The sequence below is a fragment of the Cupressus sempervirens genome, chromosome 10 (genome assembly GCF_028749045.1).
Source record: "Cupressus sempervirens isolate cs-2001-9-10 chromosome 10, ASM2874904v1, whole genome shotgun sequence".
NCBI lineage: Eukaryota > Viridiplantae > Streptophyta > Pinopsida > Cupressales > Cupressaceae > Cupressus > Cupressus sempervirens.
Window position 1 is genome coordinate 473,130,634 of NC_143127.1, and position 18,913 is coordinate 473,149,546.

Genomic DNA, 18,913 nt, shown 5'->3' on the forward strand with positions numbered 1-18,913 from the left:
CTTTTGACATTTATATGGATTACAAAATGATAATGCTGGTATAATGCACACTTATAGCTGAAACCCATAACACCCTAAAAACAATACTAATAAAGGAACCTGGTTGTAGATGGCTGTAATAATTTTCTTCAATGCTGCCCCTTCTGATTTGTTTTTCCGATTTGCTTTTACGAACTGCTTTTTCGGACTGCTTTTTGACCTGCTTTTTTCGGTTCCGCTTTTTTCGGGTTGCTTTTTCGGCCTGCTTTTTCGATTCCGCTTTTTTTCGGACTGCTTTTTCGGCTTGCTTTTTCGGTTCTGCTTTTTCGGATTGCTTTTTCGTATTTTCTTTTTCAGACTGCTACCCTATTGAATCTCAAGACCATATCTTTCAATGGCGTCAAGATTTCTAGCTTGAAGGGATTTCGTCCTTCAAACTATTGAGACATAATCTCCAAAAAATTTCTCAATTTTTTTGATATTTCCAACCATGCTTAAAAGAAGCTCTTCCATTTCTTTTATAGTGTTCTCACAAGAGCTCCATCCTTCGTTTTCTCAATGTGGGATAAAACATAACTCCCTTTATGTAACTTATGTCTCCAATGTGTTATAAAATAAAGGGGACTCTTTTAATTTAAATATTTCCCACAAACTATAGTCTATGCATTAATAAAGTTAAATATTTAAATTTAACTTTATAAAATAGCTTTATCAATGCAAAACAAATCTTATCAACGATAAACAAGTCTTTTTGCCGATTTTAAACAATTACCATCAACATACCGCTGCCACTGGATGTCCACCCATGCCCAAGATGACTTACTATAAATAGTAAGTATGCTCAAAATTGCCTCAAAATCCCTCAGAAAGACCTGCAACTGAAACTATCGAGGCCAAATGGCCTCTAAGCCCCTTTAATGTCCTGGTTAGCCTACGAGACCGTGGGGAAATAGGCTAATGACAACATCATGCTATGAATGCTAAAAAGAGGACATTACAAAACTGAAACCGAATCAATAATTCAAGCCTGCCTTGGAATGAGCCTCGTTCCCTTTTTAATACACAAACTAAGACTCTTCGACTCCCCTCTGGCTTTTCGTCTTATTCCTCCTTGACCTTTGGCCCTCTTTATAACATTAAATTGACCTTTTAATAATTTTAGTCTACGCTCTCATAGTCAATTTAACATTATATAAATAAGACTCCAATATTTTTAATGTCCCAAAAAGGGGACATTACAAGCCTCCTTCCTGCCGACCTTCTAAAGGTGGAGACTATGTACCTGATGACTCTCAACTGTCTTTGGATTAGACAAGCTCTCAACCAACCTCTGTTGATGAAGCTTAAGGTTCTCCATACTCTCCTGCAAAGCATTCATTTTCATGCTAACTTCTTCATTACTCCACCAACTTCTAGAACTGCCATTCCTTATATGTTTGTCCATGGCTAGAAAATGCTAGAGTCCTGGTCACTTCAAATGCAACATCAAATTTGAAAATAAAATAACTTTCCTACCCCACAGGATGGCAGGAAACCGCTCTGTCACCATTGTAATAACTGTCAACCGACTGGATGGTTCTGGCAGTGTTTCTGTAGCCGACGGAATGATTGTTGTCGGTGTTTTGTATTTTGTAGCCGACAGGTAAAATAGTTTGTAGCGGATGTAATGTTGTGGCCGACGGACTCCTTTGGGAAGGTTCGGCGGTAGTATTTATATCCCGTCTGGGATCATTGTAAAGCATCAATCATCTACTATTGCGAATATTATGAAGCCTAATGTATGTTCTGGCATATGCGAATATAATTCTTCTATTCTGTTCAATTGTCCGTATGTGTTGATTTCTTTACTTGTACGGTAAACATTTGGCGCCATTGCCTTATGAATCTGGAAGGTGGGAGGAATGAAGATTAATGCCAAATCAGCTTAACAAGGATCGAAATAAGGCAAAGGAAAAGATGGAATCCGTACTGCACAAGAGAATTTAATTCTGGCACAGCAAGCCGAACGCCGACGGAGATTTCAGAAGATTGCCGATGGAAACCGAAGTGCGGAAGAATTGTTGGAGGAGACTTGGCAGTGGGTGGAATTGGTGGAAGAAGCACGGGAGGAGTTCTTGAATTTGTGTTCGCCGAGGGAAGAAAACTCAGACGGAAGAGCATCAACTCGCATGGCTCGCAGTGTCGAGGGAGCACGAGCTTGGAGTGACCTCTTTGTCTAGGACAGACTTCCGTGGGAAACAACTTCAGAAGATCCTTCTTCTTCACCAAGGTTTGCAGCTGTTGAGACCTCCGGTGTGGGGGAGTAGTCTGTCGGTGTGGGAGAGCAGTCCGTCGGTGTGGGAATGCAGACCGACCAGTCCGCCAGAGTACAGACTATCGATGTGGGAGTGCAGACCGCCGGTGTGGGAGTGAAGAGCGCCAGTGTTGCAGGACCGAGCAACACCTGTTTATAGAAACCAGTTGTGATGGCGGGACCAATAGAGAAACTGCCGAAGTTCAATTGCGATGGTACGGTCGATCCCATTCGACATTGCAAAACATGTGAACTGATCTGGAGGGCAAATGGCATAACTGATGAAGACGACTGGATGAGGCAATTTCCGGCAACCCTACGGGGTGTGGCGATTGATTGGTTTTTGGATACGGATCCGCAAAAGCTGGATTCTTGGGATAACATTAAAAAGGAGTTCCTGGCGGAATTTAAACTCTTGCGGGATGATAATGAAATTGTAGTAGAGATTTTCAATACCAAACAGGGGAAGCACGAAATTGTCCGCGTCTACGCCAGGAGATTAAAAGACTTAATAAACAAAATGGAAAGCAAGCCGGCTGACGGATTGCAGAAAAGATGGTTTGTGGATGGCCTACGCTCGAAGTTGCGGAGGAAAATGAAAATTGTGCCACCGTCATCATATGTGAACGCGTATAACATAGCACTGGACCTTGAAAGCGAGCAGAAGACAAAGAAGAAGAAAACTAGCTCCTCTGATTCGGATGACGACGAGGTTGACGGAGATGATAGTAGCGACGACGAAGGCAACAACAAGAAGGTTCGTGCCCTACAGAAGGATATGGTTCGCATGATGGAGGAGTTTAAAAACATGCAGAAGGAGCCAAAAGGCGGTAAGCTGTGTGGTGCACGGAGTGTAAGACCGACGGTCATACTAAAGGATCGTGTCTAAGGAACCAATTCTGTGACATTTGTCAAATCATGGGCCATTCAACAAAGGAGTGCCCCTTTAACATGAAGACAAGAGGATCTCCGCAGGTGTTTCTCACACAGGAGGCTTCCCCGTCGGGTAGTAGCGGAAACACGGATACCGCCGGTGCTACATCTGGAGGATACAGGAATAATAGCAGAGGGCAAAATAACAACAATACAAATAATAACAATAATAATGGGAGCCGAAGTCGAACTCAGTATGATGCAAATGGACGGCCGATCGTTCAATGCCGAGCATGTAATTTGTGGGGTCATTTTGCGCGGGATTGTACAACGGCAAACACACCAAAATTATTATGTAGATGGTGCGGACCCGGTGATCACGAAGATTTCAAGTGTCAAAAGTCTGGAGTAAACTTGATCACTGTTGGCACGGATGTAGAGGAGGTTCTGGCAATTACACGGAGGCAAGTGGAGGAAAAAAGAAAATTGGGAGAAGTGCAGGCAGAAATTGCAAAGGCATCGTCGGCGGAGACATCTCGGTTGAAGGACATCACCGGCACCTTGGCAAGGAACGTCGCCGAAGAAAACATCGTACGACAGATCTTACAAACGGAGATACCGATCCAGATAAGTGACCTCCTCACAATGCCCCAGTTACGGACGACCATTTTGAATCATACACCGTTTTCGAAAGCAACGGAGGACACAGGAAGGGACAGTAGGGAAGTGATGACAACAGACCCGATGTTGCTCGCACTCACCTCCAGACGGCATCCGACGGTCGTCGAGATGGGGATTTTGGGAAATGTTTTGATAGAGACAATTGTTGACGAAGGGTCCGACGTGAATGTCTTACCGGAGGATACTTGGAAGAAGTTGGGAAAGCCGATGCCGTGGCCACCTACATTCTAGTTGCTCACGGCAGACCAACACGGAATCAAACCATTGGGAATCTTGAGGGCGCAACCGGTAACCATTGGTACGCAACCATTTTTATTGGATTTTGTGGTCATTCCATTGAAAAGAAAAGGATATGATGCTATTCTGGGACGAGATTGGTTGGTGCAAGAAAAAGTAAAACATGATTGGAAACGAAATACCCTATCAGTGGAGCGCGAAGGCAAAAGATTCACAATTGACCTGCATACGCAAATAGTCGGTGAGGAGGCAGCATCGTCAGATTCAGAAAGTGACGGCGAAAGTGACGACGAAGGAAAGAGGAGAATGGAACCAAACGAAGGAGTATTGAGACTTGACGGAGGATCGGATGACGACGACCTGGACTCGGTGAATGGCCTGTTCCATTGGCAGATAGAAGACTACGAACTGTTTTCGAGTTGCAATATATTAACGGTCGACGAACGTGACAAAACACAGGAAAATGAATGTCCGGAGGAATGCAGGGAAGCGGAAGAAGGAAAAGTTGCCATGGTTGAAGCTGAGGGGAAGAACATACAGTCTGAACACAGAAAAACGAAAGATCCCACTGTCCAGTACATGGTGAATGGACCGCGGGGAAAGAAAAGGTTACACCACAGCATAAAATTCGTGGAAGGGCACCGATGGCAAGGAAACAATCCAGTTGCGCGACGACCGTAGGCACAGTGGGCGACAGAGGTGGCACAGAACAGACGTAAGGTGTACAACGGTCAGAATGAAATCAAAGTGGAAGAGTTTAAGGCCAGATGGGTTGGACCATATCAGATTCGGAAGGTTGGCGACAATGGAGCAATCAGATTATCAACTTTGGATGGGCAGAAGGTACCTCCGGCAGTCAACGGATCCAAATTCAAAATATGTGGTGCCAAGAAGATTGTCGTTGTTGCAGAAGGGGACTCCCTCGTCATTGCCGAATGGCGACGGTCAGAGGCAAATTTGAGGTGCTTTGTATATTTTTTGGAAAATGTAAAAAAAAAAAAAAGGGTCGCGGAAGTTTTTTTTGCGGGGTCTTATTCTCCCGCTGGAGTTTGCCTTTCCCGCGGAGTTCTGTGGACTATTGTTTTTTCGCGGGGTTCTGCGGAATCTTCCTTGCCCACGGGGATGTCCGGGTTTTTCTTGTTTCTGCGGAAGGCTTTTGCCCGCGGCTCTTATTCTTTCGCGGAGTTTTTCTTTCGCACGGAGCTGTCCGGGGTTTCTCTTGCCTTATTCTCCCGCGGAGCTATATTCCTCTCTTTTGCGGAGTCCTTCCAGTTCTCGACGGGCGCTTAACTTCCCACGGGGTTTTTCCTTTCTGCGGACCTTCTTTCTTCTCCGGACTTTGTTCACACGGGCTCTCAGTGTTCTGGCTTATTAATCTGCGAGCAGTCAACTTCCGCAGTATTACCATTCCTCTGGGCCTATTCACATTTTGCTATTGCTACGGGCTAGACTTGAGAGCCGGCTAAGAACGACAGTGGCAGGTCAGATGTGACAAACTTGAATATGTTTCCCCGCAGATATTGTTAACCACGCAATCCATGGTCTCGAATGGGAGGAAGGTCGATAAATGGTGCAAGTCTGGGTGCAACTTTATTGAAGCAAATTTCCAAGGCTCGGCATTGAAGGGGATGGGTTTGAAGGAGACGTTCTTCTGGCAGTTTTTCCTTTCTGCGGTTGTTCTCGAATAAAATCAGAATGGTTAAGATTTCTTTCGCCCTTTGAGAAGACTAAAAAAAAGAAAAAAAAACGATGATAGATTCAAGTTGTTCGAAATGAGTAACAGACGATGCCAAACGGAAGAGGAAGCAACACTGGTTACCGGAAAGAGTCTGGAATTTGCAGAAAATGGCAAAAACAGTGTGTTCCATGCAGTTTTGTGTGGGTTTCGAAGTGCCCGGGGCGCTGCCCCTCGACCCCGCCGGAGGCGTTGCCCCCTGGACCCCTAGTCGTTGCGGATATCAATCGTGGGAGTCTGACCAGTTGAGAAGAGTTGAAGTTGCTGCAGGGATGGACTTTCTATGTACCAAAGGCATTGGGAGTAGGTGTTGGCCGGGAGGCTGTCTTAGTGGATGCGTAGAGAGCTCGGGAGGAGCTAATCATCCAGTTGGAGGCAGTGCAACGACACTTGGCTCAGGGTACCGTGGAATTGAAAACAGAGAAAGCAACACAGGTGGCTATCAAGGTCAGCTTGAGGAGACAGTATTGTGTTAGCAGAGGCTATAGGCACGGGACGAAGTGAAGTGATGTGACAGAAGCAGATTTTTCTTGTTGTAGTCACTCTGATGATATATTTTGTTTGTTAAATTGTCTTAGATATTTTGTAATTGTCATCCAGAGACAACTTTTCTTTTTGGGGGGGATGGTGTCAGCCGACTGGATGGTTCCGATGGTGTTTCTGTAGCCGACGGAATGATTGTCGTCGGTGTTTTGTATTTTGTAGGCGACGGGTAAAATAGTTTGTAGCGGATGTAATGTTGTGGCCGACGGACTCCTTTGGGAAGGTTCGGCGGTATTATTTATATCCCGTCTGGGATCATTGTAAAGCATCAATCATCTACTATTGCGAATATTATGAAGCCTAATGTATGTTCTGGCATATGCGAATATAATTCTGCTATTCTGTTCCATTGTCTGTATGCGTTGATTTCTTTACCTGTACGGTAAACAATAACCCCAATTGGTTATAACTTCATCGAACACCAAATTATTTTATAATTCAGTTGTTTGACATTTTGTCAAACACTTTGCAAGCAAGTTCGGATACCACTGTAATAACCTGACTGGCTCACACTTCTGTAATGTTTGATAAGATTGTCTTTGTTTTGAAATGTCTTGCAATCTTGTGTTTTTTCAAAATATATGAATGTTTGGGTGTATATCAAATACTGGAATATGCAAGTAAATATCTCACAACTAATAATGCCAAATATCAAATTGTAAACAATCATGCAATTAATGACTTGCAGATTTGTTGCTTCACAAATTGAAAATTACAATGGAATATAAGGGGAACCTGAAATGTTTGATATAATTCTAATTTTCTGCAAACTAAACACATTCCACCTTGAGCTTTAAATGACACCAATTGCAGCCTATATAAGAAAGGCCCACATCCTTCAGCAGTCACCAACAATGCCAACAATGGCTCCAATACTGCAGCCCTTTAAATGCCCAGATAATGGCATTAAAACCAGAGTTCCGATCAGTGGCTAGATGCCTAGATTTGTAATTGCAGAAGCTAGGGAAAGCGCCAATAATGACGTCTGAAAGCTCGAATTTCCTTCACAAATTCAGCCAGCTAAAACCCTCTCCTTAGAAACAGTAGCAACAGTCAGGAGGAATGATAGATCGTATACCTCAACACAATTTGCCAACCAATCTCGAAATAATTCTTAGATTTCAATCTACAATACTTTAGCTATAGATCCCAAACCCTTATACTTCAGCAAGGGCACAAAAATTAGAACTTCAGAAGTCTTACATAGACAACAAAGAAAGATAAGATAATCAAATAATCAAATGCTTTTCTCATCAAATGTCCTCATATTTATAATGTCCAAATGACACTAGTTTTCCAAAAGAACTCAACTTAAGAAGCTTCCTCTACATAACATTAAAATATAATAAAGTTCCATTAATATAATTTATTAATTGCTTTTGGCTCCAAAAATGACCTTTTCCACCATAACTTAATATTTTGACATGCAAGGCCACTGTTTCTTGTTCCCATGATTTAAAACTTTTTGTCTCAGTTCCAATGATCTATGATACTGAGGTGACCAACCAACAACACCAACAAAAATAGCAACCTCAATGTATTTAGATGAATAATAATAATAATTCACCTGTCTTGCAAAAACAATTGAAGAAGCATCAAAATCAAAATCTGACAACGCCAAAGCGATCTTGATGATGAAAGACGACGAATGAACTTGATGGAGTGACTTACTATAAATAGACACTCCCTCCAAGATTCTTGGAGCCCAAATTGGAAGGTCGAAATAAAAACTAAGAGTATCACACAAGTCCTCTAACTCAACTGAGCTCATCGGAACCAATAGTTTGACTTATTATAAATTTTAAGTCCCTCAAATGGAGCCAAAACATACCTAGGCTATTGGAAAGCCTATAACCACACAACTGAGACCCTCAAACCCCACTGTCAACTCACGAGGGTCACAATGGTGAACTGACTTGGCCAACTGTAGGAACCTGCTAAAAAATGGGGACATTATAGGGTCCTATTAGTGATTCTTTTAGTAGCCAATATGTCCTCGTGGGCTATTAAAATTGGAATGCAAGGGATTATTTATTGGGGCTGGTTCTTTTGGCATGCTACTCATTTTGGTCTCATCCTTTCTTTTGAATTTTGCCACCCCTTTTCTTAGGCTGCTTGGAGGTAGTTATTGTGGTTGACTTGCAGGATTTTGGTGAGAACAACCCCAGATTTATCATCAATGCTCAGTGAAGTCTTGCATAATTGGCCATCCATTTCTTGCTTTGCAATCCCAAGTTGGACTTAAGTTTTCCGTTCAAAGTTTTGGAGGTGCAATGCCCTTCTTGGTCTGCTTGTTTTGGCAACATTGTGAATTCGCCTTGAGGAGACAAAGTAAAGTTATTATCAAAGATTTTCTGCTTAGTCCACCATTGGGATCAAAGCTTGATTCATTGCATATCAGAAATTGATTGGACAAGTCAGATAAATAAGATTGTATTGATCAGTGATATTAGCGCTACAATTATCACAGTCTCATATATAGCATGCTGGGCCTTAACTGAAGACAGCTATTTATTTATCAGATTGCAGCGTCATTGACAGGCAGTGGCATCATCACTTGTTTGCAGCATCACGACACAACATTACTGATTGCAGCTACATTGCGTAGCATAATCATTTGTTATTGAGTGCAAGGTGGTTGTTGTTGCATCAGTATATATCAGACTTGCATTTGAGGATTGCCACAATGGACTTTGCCATCGAGCTTTGGAGAATACAATGCTGGATGCATTGACAATTGGTATTGGGTTCTAACAGACAACAATATTCATCAACATAATCTGTCACTGGCATATTCATCACCAATTGCAGTTTAGAGAAATAATCTTAAGATCTGAATCTCACTTCAATCCAATCATCTTTCATTCTTCTGCGCTTACCAATGTGGATCGTCATTTGTAGACCAAGGTGCATAAATTTCTCAATTGTACTCAAATATGTAATCCGAGTATAAATTATTGTGGCAATTTCCTTCTGACCATGTGTTTTGGCATGTTTTTCTTGTTGTATACTTGGGATATTTCAAAGAGAAAAAGCTGGTGCCCTCCTTCGGCAACCAATCATCATTGAAAATTCTTGGTAGTGTCATCCAGAGGATGAAAACCCTCCTAGATTACTTTCCGATTTGAGGAGAAAAGCCCACAAGTCTATTGGAGCAAATTACACTGGCTGGTGCAATTTGTTTATAGACAGATGTTTATTCTGGGTGAAGTTGAAATGTCACAGGCTGCTGCATGAATTTTAGTCTTTGACATATTTCATTGGTCAATCTTTGAGGGAGAAATTACTGATTTGTTTGAAAATTCATTGACCTTAATCTGCATTTTTCATGGTTACATTAATGATTATATACACTATTGGACTTGTTTTTACTGAATATTACAATCTGAGAGTCAGTACGTCGATCTGGATCTGTGAATTCACGGTGTTGGTTATTTCACTGATTTATCATCTATTCTAGTGCCAATTATCGATGTCATCTAGATGAATTACCTTGCACTGGGCATTTATTGCCAATTCAATTAATTTTGACAATTCTGATTACCTTATCATTGCTGGGACCTGAATTAAAAGTCCTATTTATGTGAGTTGATGTACAATCTGAAGGTTAGTGCGTATTAGGAACTCCTTGACATGCAGCTGGGTGTAGGGATTAATTGGCTTAATTTTCATCACTGTGATTAAGATAAATGATGTTATAAGCCCTCCAGCAATTTCTGAAAATTATTTACTATGGAAGGATTAAATTTTCAGTTCTTATCATTCATGGATCAGATTAGCTGTCCAAAAATAAAAATTAAAAGAACTTCAGTTTTCTCCATAAACAAGAAAACAGGAAAAAAACATATTTTCTTAGCATCACATTGAAACTCTTACTTTCAATAGTTTCACCATTTTTTTGGTGCATTTTCTAAGCAAGTCATTATGAAAAAGAAGCTGGTCTGATCCCTTTTACTTTTGACTTTTTGCTGCAGCAATCAATACACTCTTTACTTCTGTTTTGATTTGTACAAAGTTGTGTAGTCCTGCTTTCCACTGTTCTGGCATACTACGCAAAAATTCGCTTTTATAATTATTTGAAGTTTCTATTCAAATTCATATGATTAAGTGAAAAAGAATCATCTAGATTCTATTTTGTTATTTCAACAGGTTGAGAGAGGCAATAATGCTTACTTAAGTGGTCTTCGGGAAAAACATTTTGGCGAACTTTTCTTGAATGCATCTATTTCACTTGGAGATACCCATTGTAAATTTCGTGCAAAATGTTTTACAAGATTCAAGGAAGAAAATAGTGCTGTCATACCAGAATGGCTAAACAAATCATCTAAAATCGACAGAGAGGCTTCAAGCAGTTTTGGAGAACATTATCATGAATCAATCTTGGAAGAAAAGGGTAATGAGTATGAAGAGGGATTGAAACACATAGCTCGTTATGTGGAGTCATTTGAGACTCAAACAAAAGACTTTTGGCTTGTATTTCGGAATGAAGGTCAGTCTTTGTCAAAATTGATGTATACAGGAGAAGCAATAAATCAGGATATTGAAAATGACAAGTCAAGGAGAAGAGAGAATGTTCAGGTTCTACAACCTTCTTCTTGGTGGCGTTGGTTGAGACAGACCAAAGAAGGAAATGAATTAATGTGCAGCCTTATTCAGCAACTGGTATTATTTTTTACTATATTATATATGTATATTAATTTTCAGAATGGGAAATGCTGATTTTGTAAATATTTTTTCGTTCGCATTTTCCTTTCTATGTAAGTGATGATATGCCAGCATGTTTTTTAAGGAAAAAGATTACTGTAAAAGGATAACATCATTGCCAGTAATGTCAGTTCCTGCATTTTTAATTTGGTTGATATTTACTTATTTTTATGCTTATCTAAATTTTATCTAGAAATTGCATAAGAGCCCGATGCAAAATTTTGTTTGAATCATGGTGGCTCTATATAATATACATTGTTTGTGAAGGAAGGTAAAATATTATTTTTTACTAATTAATTAACTGCCAAGTTGGGTTTAATGCAAGTTTGTAGTTAATGATTTTCATAAGAGTATGCAAATTTTAAAATCTTTTCTTAGTTTGTGTACTTGGAAGTGAAAGCTCAATGGATCAAACATATTCACACTCCTTGATGAAATGGATTGATTTCCTTACAAAAGTTATTCATTCAATTTCTTTAGAGTTAATATGATCAAATCATCTTTGGGTGAAACCTAAAGATTAAAGTAGAGAGGAAGTAATATTCATAAATCTGATATAATTTTTATAAATTGTGTGATAAGCTGTTTGAATTAGGAAAAATTGATATAGGATTTTGGTTTGGGAGAGGAGTCAGCCTCAAAGAGTGTTCTGTTAATGAATTTCAAAGGAAAAAAACACTGCTAAAAAATTATGTTAGGTGCTTTAACTACTACTATGTCTGATGGGAAGGCATTGTTTTCGTGGAAAGCAAGGTAATATAAGTAGAAAGAGATTGGCATGCTTGATGAAAAATGGAGAACAAATTTGGTTGATGAAGAGGACTGTCTTAGTGGATTTCAAATCTAATTATTCAAGAAGGGATATTTGATCCTTTAATTTAGGTGCCAGTGATCATTTGACTAAACAATATGATTAGGTAGTGACTTCTTGTTGAAGGCTCACGTAAGCCATGTTCTAGCATGCTTGGTGATGGCAGGTCACATTATTTGAGGTTGTGAAGATGTCAAGAGTGGATTGTATGAGGATAAGTTCACAATCCAAAATCCTCTTTAATTTTCCTTTCTATTAGTTAAATAACTAGTTTTGTTTTTTCTTTGCCATTAAGGAGTTCTCAATATATCCCTTAAACTAGGAATATAAAAGGGGGCCTAGTCCACTAGTTTGAATTTTGTGCTCTACCCATGAACTTCAGACCCACTTTATCATGGGCTATCAAGCTTGTTTCTAGTGGTTCCTATGCTGATTTGGACATAGGCCTTCATTAGGGCAAACCCCATATTTTGTAAGAACTCCAAGTTTTCCTTCACATACATTTATCCAAATATTGCATGATATCGTAAATAATAACAGCAAACACAAATCAAAAGCTCTGATTTTTCACCATGCAATGAGTCTAAGAAATCCAGATTTCATTTCCTGCTTATACAATTGCTTTTTCAATAAATAAAAGACAACCCACTTCATAAAAAGTGACTACATATCTAATTACAACATACCCATTTTCTGATTTTTACTTTCTCTGGTCTGATATTGAAAAGAAACACCAAATGGCTTAAAAAAGAATTAAAAAATAATCACCTCAAAATCCATGCCAAGCTGAAACGTGCAAATGCCTTTATTGAATTCACTGAACACTCTAAACCTAATCGAATTTGGCACAAATATGACTCCAGAATGAAGCCATCACTAGTTTGCAAAATTCAATGGGTCTTTCACCATTTCAAATTGCTGAAAACACAGAAGAATTATCGCCTTCCAATGTTGATAAAGTGCAGAAGTCCTTGTCTTGTACACAATAGCCAAATTCCAAGAAATCAAATAAAAAAGCTCACATGCATAATGAATCCAAATTTGCTAAACAAAACCACCAACCATGATGGGTTTAAAGGGGATATTACATACTTCACCTCTTAGTTACACTCACATGTGTAGTCAAATCACTAATGATGGGAATTATAAAGTTTTTCTTACATAATAAGCATATTTTCTAAACTTCAAAGCATGCAATAGATAGGATAATTTATTTGTGTTTCAATTTTAAATCATAAATGAAGAATTTTAGATTTTTTAATACTGGCTATAATTGTGAGACATTTTTTGTGGACATAGGGAATAAATGGAAAATATTGAAACATAGCATTGTGCTTTATGGTAATAAAAAGGAAATGCATTCATTAACATAGTGATTAAAGACTAGTTGACAACTTGTCACTTACTTCACTCACTCTGTATTCATCCATTTCATTTTTTGATGTTAATGAAGAATAGAATAGCTGGCCTTTCTAATAAGTAGTTTGGTAATAGTAGCTTCACTGATTTGCCTCTGTGATTTTTCTTTCTTTTCTCTCTTCAATATGACACAAAAAAAATAATGTGTTAGGCTAATTAGTTAAGAGTATTTGGAATATGCTTGTACCAGGAATTAGAATGCCATTGTGTCAGTTAGGAAGGATCTTGTAAAACACGTCTTACCTGAATCTATGTGGTTAATGTAAAATATGGAGATTTCCCCTTCATTATTGTCTTTGAAGTAATTATGTTCATAAAATTAAGGAAGGAATATGATACTTAACAATCCATCCCATGTTGTGTTTCTTTATACACATGCATACTTTTATTGATTTAATTTCTCTTTCTTTTTGATTAATCATTCATATTGGTTAACATCTTAATCCATTACATGTAGTTATGGGCTGTGAAGGCATGCCATGATCGTAATATCACCCACAGGGATATAAAACCAGGTTCCAGTTCTCTTACTTCCCAACTTGTTCTTGAGTTTTAGTTAGCTAACAAATATTTAACAATCGTGTTCATAATGATGTAATATTTTGAAGTAAAAAAATAGACATAGTTGGTCTTCCATGTTTTGATCACAAACTGGAGACAAGTTGTGTTGAAAAGTTGAAGGTGTTAGTCGAGTGAAAAACTTATGCATAAATTGTCTACAATAAATGCTTGTTACAGAAGAACATAGTTGGTTTCAGCTTCTTTTGAACTCGTAGAGAAATGAAAATTAGCATGTAAAGTTTCCTAATTTGACTTACTAAATGTTGACATTCAATATTCACTTACTTATCTAGTTAGGAATCATAGTATGTTGTCATATGACACCTATTTACACCATCAAATGCCAAGTAAAATCATTGATTACCCTGAAGATATCTTGAAAAGGACTGTTATTTTATGGGGCTATTGATTCATCCTAGGAGAAGGATATTTCTAATTCCTAGTTATACATATTCTTATCTTGAACAGTTTAATGAGGCCTTATATCACTTCTTGCTCTGAACTGATGTTATTGTTTATGGTTTCTATACTTCCATTCTCTATGGAAGAAAATATGGTTATCTGCGTGACAGATAAAGGTTCTGGTGACTGTCAAAGAGGTCTTTCGGGAAGAATCTGGCCTTACAATATGACTATGTGAGTTATCACTTATGTCATTTGATGTTTGGAATGCTTCGTAATAGTAGCTTCACTGATTTGCCTCTGTGCTTCAAAGAGTTCTGCTTATACTTTATTTGGTATAATTTATGTCAGAATCAGTGCAATATTTTTTGTTTTCAGTTCACCTTTGAAGTTACATGGTTGGTTTATTTTCATAGGACTAATCTTTTTGAATTAGAAAATCATGTCTGGTGTTTTTATATTGAAGGTTGCTAAATGGCTTTATAAAATAAAATATTGTCTCAGCACTTGAATATGTAACTTCAGTATGATTCGAAAATACCACTTTACACTGTGAATATTGCTGATGTATTGGTATGAAGAAAACAACCAAGGCTTGAATCTGAGCATCTTTTCTGAAATGAATTTTGTAATTGCCATTATTCAAGAACCAGAAAGGACCTCAATTGGAGGTTGTCATAGATTACACAAAGATGTCATATGCAAGCACACAAGCACAATTGAAATGCTACATAAATATCTATGAAGGTACTTAAGTTCAGATGAACTTGTTTTGTTTTGAGGTGATTATCCTCATTTATTGAGTTTTTGTAGGTATGCCTAAGATAAGGATTTAATGTGCCATTTCGCATTTAATGTTTTCATTATCATTCCTTTTTGCATATATGTATTGCAATTAAAATAAGATAATTTTGAATAAAAAGGAAAACATAGTCCCACAAATAACCAACCTCATATTGTAAACAAGGACAATTACAACAGGGCCTTTTCTCAAAGATAGCGTGTCATGTCCCCTATTTTCCTCTAATGGAGTTTAATAATAAGTGGTAATAAAATAATAATAAAATGAATAAATAAATTATAACATAGTTTATTATTCATTTAACTATATAAATTTATATACTAATTAATATAATAGAATATTATAAGTAAATAAATAAATAAAAATATATAATTGATTTGATAAAAGTCAATTTAAACTTATATATATATATATATATATATGCATAATAAGTAAACAAAATATATGATGTAATCTAATATTAGTATTACATATGATATCAATAAATTAATTAATGAATTAAAATAGCTAATATTAATTTTAAAAGCAAATATCAACCATCTAAATTGGAATTGAATTAAGTTGTCGGATAGTTGAAGTTGTGCATACATAATTAATTAAAAATATTTTCTTAAAGAGGCACATAGTATGAATCTGAGAAAGGACACGACCTTTCAAATATACAAATATCTATATATAAGTAGGGAAAAATCTGGAGGAGGAGGCAGTAACTGGAGAATGATGTCAACACAGAGAATGAAGTTCCAGCACCAATCACAATTGCAAATCATCGGTTCAGAAGCAGTCAATGACATCGCTACAAAGCTCAATGATTAGCAGTGATGGATTCATGACAATAAATACATCACAGGGGCAGAAACCAGATGTTTTACGGAAGAGACATTAAAAAATCTTCAAAGAATCAAGTGAGTAGGAACTGAGGTCAAACAGTATACAACAACCAACATATGAAGTTGGTAGATTTGGCAGCTATGGTTACACATATATTTGGTGGCTGTGATACACTATACAAGAGAGACTTCTTCAGCAGTGTACGATGTTTAGAGTTGAACAAATCAAATGCTTCAGTACCCACCGTAAATCTATAGCGCCACATATTACATATGTAGTCTTAACCAACGGGTCATGGTCATTTAATATTCAGCGCCAAAAATCAAAGACTATAAGTCATGATGAGCAAAGCTATGGACTATCGAACAACATTGACTAATATAATAGCAATTACTGTTAAGGAATAGGAAAAGATAGCAGGATAGATATATCGTACAAGGAAGATATTGCAGAAATTGAAGAATGCAGAAGATAGTATACTTATCACAGGGAAGACATACAGTTTGTCAGGAAGGAAATATAGATTTAGGATTTACGGCAACCAGTGATTTAAACATTCTAGTCAGCATCAATCATAAATGTGGACAAATACTCCATCAACCGCAGTCTATCAGGGGAAGATTAAGGTCTAGAGATTAAAGGAAAGAATAGAGAAACATCAGTATGGCGTCATCTGATTAAATAGATAGTAGTTTCGACTCCTATACATTGCACATAGGAAATATATATATTCCAAAACATATTATCAGAATATACAGAAGAGGGAATATTGAATCTCAGCAAAGGATACTAGAACAATCTTTGCTTTCTATGAATTATCAACACATCAACATATACAGGCAAGAGCTGTATGCAAAACCTAGAACGATGAAATGTCTGGAGGAAAGAATAAAAGTTCAAATCCGTTTTCATTAATATCAAATCCGTAGTCATCTACATTAATCAATTTCCCCATTTGGTACAATTCATCAAACAAATAGGATTGGCACCATATACATTGGAAAAGTTAAAGAACTATGTGCAAATTTAAATAAAAAGGAAGTCTATTGCAGTTTAAGTTATATAAATCAATCCCAAGTTTAAAAGACTCCAGAAGGGACATTACAGCATGAAATATCCCCCTAGGATACTTCACCAAAATTTTTGCATGCAACTGAATTCAATCTTTCCAGCACATTGCATAGAAATTTCTAAAATAGCAAAACTGAAATAGAGATGAACCTTGCCTTTAAATCTTCATTTGAACATCAAAAAAATATCCAATTGAAGCTACAGAACTTACTGTCAGATTGGATAACCAGAAGTATGATTTTGGAGCACAAGTGAGACATTTGAATGATATCTCCAACAGACAATGGGTTTCCGACCACTATCTCCAAGCTCGAGGATTTCCGTCATCAAGCCTGCTGAAAGAAAAAGCTTCCCAGAACTCTCCAAGAGAGAAAACCAATAATGAAGTATAAATCAAGCATAACCAAACATGCTGAAATGAATCTAACATTCTTCTTTGAAAGCCCAATGCACTGACTCTTTAGTTGCCCTCTTTTGTCTCCTCTTCCTTCTTTGTCTCTCTTTAGATCCCCTTTCTAAAATTAAGGTGACTTTTATTAATTTTTATTAAGCTCCCTGTATCCTCCCACCCACAATTGGCATCTGAGGGGGTGCCCGGCTGCTACTATAGGGGGGCAGTTGGTGATTCCTGTCCCATTCCAAATGAGAAACCCTGCAGAATAACTATCAATGGGGAGTACTATGGGGAAGCACTTTTTGGTCCTATACAACTAAGTCATTTTAATACTTTATGAAGTTTTCATTTAATTTCCAATATCCCCAAAATGGGACATTATAGTACTTTCTCCTTAGAGATGGATTGTCCTCAAGTAACCATGAAATCTATATACCAATACCAGGATCCCATATAAAATTTACAAGCTACTCTATGACACATTCTTGAATTACTGAAATCAAGACCTATCACTTTCTGAAGAAAAACGTTTGGATACCACTCATTCATCAATAAGATCCCTAGATCCCAAGACAATTTGAAAAACACTGCTTCACCAATCCACAACGCCACTCTTAAAACAACACTTTGCCTTAACCTGTGAAGCAACTTATAATGATCCATGAAAAACAAAGCACCGATCTCGTCCACACCTGGATCCCAAACCAATCCATCCATTCAACCATGGGAGTAGAAATAGAGGTCTATCATTATTCCAACTTCTTGTAACATCCAACTAAATAAGTAGTCCCAAAATTTTTGAAAGACAAATTCCAAATGCACATACATCAATTCATTAGGCCACCAAATGTTGTTGTAACATAGGTCAACAATAAGAAAGATATTGATGTTGTTACTAGACCTCTATACTGGAAAGATAATCATCTCATATGGAATAACTATCAAGTAAAAATGTCTCCAGAAATCTTTATGCAACTCAATAACTATTGTAGACAGTGCCAAATCTGAAAATGCAATGGAAGACCAAGTAGGATAGCCACTATCAATTGAAGTATCTATGAAGATTGAATCAGCATCCAATAAATTAAGAATTGCCATGTCATATGTTTTGGTGACAAATCTGAGAATGAATGGTAGATACCTTCGTCATTCATAAAAAACAATTCTTGAATGTTTGAGTCAGTACAAGAACCATCATTAAAATCAACTTTAGCTACCTTCATGATTCATAGAAAAAAATTTTCAAATGTTTGAGTCACTACAAGAACCATCATTAAAATCAAATTTCTCCATCAAAGAATTTATCTCCATCAGATCAAATTTCAGAGCTTTTAACACTTGGCTTATCATCATTCTCATGTGAAAAAGTTGTTAGCTCACGATGGTATAAAGAAGTATAGCTGTAGTTACAAAATTTAGAATTGCTACCATCCTTTTGTGTCATATCTTCATCCCTTTCAAACACCTCGTCACTGGAATTTTTATGGTCACTACTCACACTATGGGTACCAGCACTTGTAGACCCCCGTTCACTATTGTTTCCATGCATAAAGGCAGCAAACTCATGTAAATGTGAA

The 18,913-nt window shown here is 37.6% G+C and overlaps 1 protein-coding gene across 2 annotated transcripts in view; it reads left to right on the plus strand.

The window, feature by feature from the left end:
- LOC149534744 (uncharacterized) overlaps positions 1-18,913 on the plus strand; it is a 335,389-nt gene that overhangs the window by 170,980 nt on the left and 145,496 nt on the right. For both annotated transcript variants that reach the window (XM_089807850.1, XM_089807851.1), the window contains exons 11-13: positions 10,491-11,003; positions 13,733-13,790; positions 14,385-14,472. In XM_089807850.1, the coding sequence (XP_089663976.1) occupies positions 10,491-11,003; positions 13,733-13,790; positions 14,385-14,472 (659 nt within the window). The remainder of the gene's footprint in view (positions 1-10,490; positions 11,004-13,732; positions 13,791-14,384; positions 14,473-18,913) is intronic.